At 43.5% G+C, this 6,000-nt stretch overlaps 1 protein-coding gene across 1 annotated transcript in view; it reads right to left on the bottom strand.

Annotated features, from left to right (window-relative positions):
• Nucleotides 1-810: 810 nt before the first annotated feature.
• Nucleotides 811-6,000, bottom strand: part of LOC128803167 (translation initiation factor IF-2-like) — a 62,509-nt gene continuing 57,319 nt past the window's right edge. Inside the window, exon 5 of the mRNA XM_053969817.1 lies at nucleotides 811-1,109. Coding sequence (XP_053825792.1) covers nucleotides 1,042-1,109 — 68 coding nt within the window. The 3' untranslated portion in view covers nucleotides 811-1,041. The remainder of the gene's footprint in view (nucleotides 1,110-6,000) is intronic.

The following is a 6,000-nucleotide window of genomic DNA, read 5'->3' as shown; positions in this document are numbered from 1 at the left end:
ACCAATAAAACCAAAGGATGGGGAGAATTAGTTTGGCCCTTGCCAGGGAACTCTGTCATTTTGCCACCTCTATCATGAAAAATTATTGTGTGGCTGAAATACCGCCAAGAAAATGCCAACCGCAAGTTATGCATCAGGATTTCTAGGCCAGGTCTTTAAATGTTACCTATCTCATCTTTATTTTATGCATTTACTATAGTTGAATGCTTTAAAGGTAAAAGAAATGAACAGTCAATTGCAAGAATAGGGAAAAAAAAAGTCTTCATTTTCACAGCTGGAAAATCTATCCCTTTTTATACCTCTATTCCCTCAGACTATTTTCTGGTTTGGAGCTCAATAGTCATATGTAATTTTAAAATCTTTAAGAAGTTTAATCCTCATGGTTGTAACAACATACAACAGATTCATACAAGGACGGTAAAATCCATGGGGTAGACTGCCAGGAAGCTGGAGACGTGCCATCACTGAAAGTTGTCATCATTGACCTGACAAATCTTAAGGGATTTTCTTGTTTCACTTGAACTTGCCCTAGTGCAAGGAAACAGACTGGATGATCTCTTGAGATCCACCCTATCCCTCCACTCTGTGATCTTATCTTGGATTTCCTAGTGGCAGTGTAGCCTTTGTTATTATTTTCTGCTGTGCCAAGTAATGCAGCAACCTTTGTAAAATTAAGCTTCTATTTTAATAAGCAGACATCCTTATGGGAACCCAAAAGATAGTAACAAGAGGTTTAAAAAACATAACCTACAAAGAAAGGTTGAGAGAATGGGGTTTGTTTTTCTGGAGGAGAAGAGACAAAGGGGGATGTGATATATTTTCCAGAATGTAACAAAGAGACCAGTGAATAAAATGGTCCCCTGTAGCTGTCAGGAAAAGGTCAACAGGAATTTAGCTTAATTTGTAGCAAAGAATATTCAGGTTCCGTGTTACAAAGCAAATTCCCAACTTTGAGAGTGATGAAACACAGTCTGCTTAGGGAGGCTGTGGCTATCCCCTCCGCTTGCCTCAAGAGCAGGTGAGAATAACATCTGTCCGGGGTTATATACTCCTTATTGCTGCAGCAGTGTAGTGTATCAGATGAAGCTGAGCCTCTTCCAGTATTCTGTCTACAAAAAAAAAAAAAAAACAACAGGATCCATGAGTGAAATGTTGCCACTGATGACTCAGCATCACACAGAGTGTGTACCCCCCTAAAGCTTGGTCCTACAGCTCCTCAAATCAGCCACAATGCTTGGTAAAACAATGTCCTCTGGTCTCCAGGCTGAGGGCCAGCAGGAGTCCCTGAGATGTAGAAAGCTGAGTCTGGCAGGGCGTTTCGAGGGAGAATGGTATATGCTTCCTCTGTTTTCTCTCCTGACGTGTGCATCTGACCACTTTTAGAGATAGGATACTAAGGCAGATAAGGCTTTAGTTCCATTGAGTATAACCACACTTTATTCTTACCTGTTTGTGTTCAGGACCCTGAAGAAGAACCGCAGAAGAGCAATACAAGAGTTTTATCCTGTGGATGTCTGGGGCAAGCTGGTTCTTCCCTATCTATTCCTTCCTGACAAGTTTGTGATTCTCACCTCACCCATTTTTGACACTAAGGCAAAGAGATACAGCAGCATAGGATGTGAGGAGCCAGTTCCTGCTCAAATTGATGGGAAGCTCCTCCTGGCTTCCCCAGGAGAGTTAACGCTTTCTTTTGTCATTAAAATTGACTGGAAATATAGCTTATGTACAGATACCAGCATTTGAGAATCTAGGAGTTATTTCTTCCAATGATCACTTCAGCAAAATACTTGTAAAAGAAAAGCTGAATCCCCATGTTCCCTGTGGTAATAAAAGCACCTTAAATAGACTTCCTAGTCAGGCACTACCTAATTTGCAACAATGAACTCCCTTCAGCTATTTAAATCCCAATAAACTATTCACTTTGGAAAATGGATTCCACTAAACACTTGTCAGTAACCATGATCTAGGAGTCTAGCTTGATGCCAAACACCAATAGGTAGGTTTCAGGAAGAGCAGCATGTTGTACAGTGCTCACAGCATGCAAATATGTTGGTACATGTGGAGGGAGGCTAAATCAACACAGCAGGGGCTCAGCTGCTCAGCTGTTTGTAGGTCTTATGGACTTCTTTTCTTCAGTATTACTCAGTTCAGCTGCAGCTGAATTTCACCCGAAATTATGCCCCAGCTTGCCCTGTTTAAGCCACAGCATCAGCAAGGCAGGACAAATAGCCCTATGAGGAGGTCACCCCAAAGGAAAAATGTGCCTAACCCCTGGAAGCAGTTTCTGGCACCCAAATAAAGGGACTGGAGTGGGGATGTGAGCAGGCAGCAGCGCCTGAAAGCAGCAAGGTCCAGGCAGGGGACCCGTGGGGTGAGAGAGACATGAAGGGAACGTCAGGCGGCATAATGTCTCTCTTGAGAGTACTGATGGTAGCACATCCACTATGGAGCCTGTGAGGACCTGATCTCAAAGGAATCTTTGTTACAAGGGTTTTGCAAAACAGCTGTGTATTTTTAAAGATTTCATTATTACAACATTTTGCAATGACTCCTTGCAAAACTTCCCTTTTCTGTAGAAAGGAGCTTGGCAGGCCAGAAGGCTGAAATACCAGAGCCAGGTTTCAGCAGGTCCTGCAGCAGCTGACACAGAGCGTGGTGGCTAATGACTCTGAGCCGTACCAGCTCTGAATGAAAACTAGGGCTAATTTTAAGCTAATTCTATGCTGAATGTTCCTATTGCTCTGGCCACAGGGAGCTGTCTGCACATCATTTGAGTCTTGTCACTTTCTTTAATGTTTCTGTGTGTCATTTTAGAATAGAGCACACCCTGATTTTCAAGTTCAAAATCTATTCTGAATTAATTTGCACACTAAGCAATGAGAAGACCTCACTGTAGCTAATGACTGATGACGCCAGTATTTATAATGTGAAGGGTATTTCTTTCTTGTGTTCCTTTGCACACTCTGACCTACCTCCTGCAATAACAATTTAGTAGTTCAATTCAATTTCAAATGGAAAATGAAATCAGAAACCAAACAAGAATACTTTCTACATTTTATCAAACGTGATTTGTGATATTTAACTTTCCTTAGTTTCATATCTACACTTTTGCAATCTTTTTAACTCTTTCCCTTCCCTGCTTCCCACACCTGACAGCTCTGGTTCATTTCATCTCTAAAATTTTCCAAACTTATAAACTCAAAACACAGATTTTAACCGACGCAACAACTTTCTAATCCTGACAGCCATGAGGGACTGACTGGGTTTTCAAAAGAGGCCAGTTTTGCTGTTGGGTTGAGAACAGACTCTTCACATACTGTAATAGGAACTAATAGAAAAACAATAGCAACAAAAATAACAAGAAGATTTGGGTCAGTTCTATCCCAAGGCTACACTCTTGTGGCCCGTGGATATTTGTTCTCTGTTCTGTTCCCAAGTTAAGTACTGAAAGTCTTAATGTGCCCACATAACTTCAGAGAAAGAGAGAGGGCAGGCCAACCTTGCCAAGATTTGTCCCTCTGATTTACTGTGGATATTCTGCTACCATTTGCTCAGTAAAGAGTGTCTGCAGATGGACAGGCTCAGCCTCTGCATACTGCACTGGGAAAGGAGATATTCCAGCCTGTTCTGACTCTTCTCAGGCCCTCCTGTGCACAATCAGGCAAAAGGCCTGCCATTCCCCTGGCTCTGATTCAAGCTACCCAATCAACAAAACTAGTTCACACAGTCTTTGACTGAATTTACCCACCCAGTTTTTGATAACGTGGCAGGAACAGAACATTATTAAAACCTGGCTTTGGACCCTTCCTGGGGCCTTATTCTGATTACCGCTGGGATGGCTTTGGGAATTGGCTCAGAACTGCTCTGTGGGCTAGAAAGTTTTTATCAATCTTTCTCCTTTGACACTATCCCTTTTGTGGGGGTGACAGCAAGGTGCTCAATCCTGCTGTGGATGCTACTGTGCTCATAGCCAAGCGGCTTCACAGGCACCTCCTGCACCTCAGGCCTTGTGCTATGAGCATGGGGGTGGCAGGTTGTGTGCTGATGTTTTGCAAAGCCAAAGTCTCTTTCCATGTCAAAGAGGTGCCTTGAAATGTGGAGAAACTCCTTTTTCTCCCACACGTCCCAGCTCCTTAAGGCTGACACCCTCTGTGCCTCCCCCTTGGTCAGATGTGTTTAGGAGCATCTCCTGCTCTGTATCCTTCACCCCACAAATATCATCTTGTGAGCCTAGCAGCATGTGACCATTGCCACATGCTGTTTTCAAGACTTCAGGGTCTTTATCAAACCATTCCTTGTTCTTTGTACCTGGATTTGTTCCAAACATTGCTCTATTGCCTTGCAGATTTTGTAACAATATTTCCAGTGGTCTCCCACTGAGACACTAGCCTCTCCCATCTCATTCACAAAGGAGTTTTCTGAAGTTTCAGTCTTTTTGGTTGGTTGATATTCCAGTCTGAAGTTTTTTTTTTCCAAAGGCTGTGTGTTGTCATTGCGGCTCATCTTTTTCCTTTGGTTTCTTATCAGGAGAAAGCTGTCTTTCACCCTAACTATTACCAGGTAATGCTTTGGTCCCTTCAGGCTTCTCATAGACTGCAAGATATTTTTTGTATCTTCAATCTATATCTTTAAGTTTCTCTTTCTGAAGTTGCTTCTCCTCTAGACCCCCATGTGCCACTGTGAATGCTCATATAAGAAGACATTCACTCTCTGCATCTGTGACTTCCTTTCTGAGACTTGGAGAAGGGTGTTTTTCCTGCTATCATTTTCCTTGTGCCGTTTGCAAAGTGTGGTCATTTCATGCATATATGGGATCTGATCACACTCCTCAATACCTGTGGGACTCCAGGACTTTTCATGACACCATGAGCAAGAGTCAAGGCTCATTTGAGTGTGGATACAAGGAACAAACCCCATTGCCCGATGGATTCACTGCCTCTCATTTTCTTCTTTCCTTGGTACAAGCAGGTAGCTGCTATGAGCAGTTTTCTCACTGACACTGAGTAGCTGTATTCACCTAATTTTTCTCCTGGGACTAGACTGGACCCTCACCCTGAGTCAGGATAAAATGACCAATTTTCTCATCTCTGTTCTCCTGCCCATAAAGCCCTTCTACTTCTGCATTGCACTGTGTGCACAGCTCACATCAAGCTGCTGTGACCTCAGAGAAGTGGTTTCAAGGCAGATGAGTTGTATCTTTGCCCTGAGACAGTCTAATGACAGCCTAGACCTGAAGCAATGCTGAGACGGCAGTCATGAGCAGTAACTCTGCCCTGACAAAGTACAAGTTGCTCAAGTAAATTTTACCCTGATTTAGGTAACCAGACAGCGGCAGGTGTGGCAGCAGGGAACTACTACCTGAATACTTCAAGTTCTTGGAGGGTTCTTCAGATGATGCTACCACTTCTCCTCCTGCTGTTACCTGACCTATCTACAGTGTATGTTCCTGTGCCAGAGCCACCTCATCCAGGAAAACCCTGCTTTGGCTCAGCTTCAGCTTGCGAACCCTGAGTTAGGAATTAATTTTCTGCAGGTTATCAGAGCTTCTGTTGTACACTGTGGTTTCTCTGCCCTTAAACCTCCATGGGAGCACTCCATCATGGCAACTTTCTTCTTTCTGTTGTGTCCAGTTCCTCTTAAAATGCTCTATTGCAGTTGTCTTAACTTGGGAAGAAGAGAGCATATCCTCAGTAGAGAGGCAGCTGTCAAGAACCTGTTTCAAATGTCCTTTTAGGACTCAAACCTGGGAAGTAATATGGCTTTTGAAAGCATTTAAAGCATTTATGCTCCCCCTCCGTGCACAGCCCCACCAGCCAAAACACCTTGACTCTCTAAGCTGCAAGATGTGTTAAATGCAAGTCCTTCCTCCATCCCAACCTACCCAAACCTTCACCTTAATCCTGAAGCCACTTGGAGCTGAGAGCACAGAAGTTGTGGGGCAGCCTCTTCCAGCTCTCCATTTATACTGATGGAAGGGAAAGCAGCTCCCTCCAGAGAGGC

This window comes from Vidua macroura, chromosome 2, assembly GCF_024509145.1.
Source record: "Vidua macroura isolate BioBank_ID:100142 chromosome 2, ASM2450914v1, whole genome shotgun sequence".
Lineage (NCBI taxonomy): Eukaryota > Metazoa > Chordata > Aves > Passeriformes > Viduidae > Vidua > Vidua macroura.
Note: the sequence above shows the minus strand (reverse complement) of the source record. Positions and strands in the feature narration are given on the sequence as shown.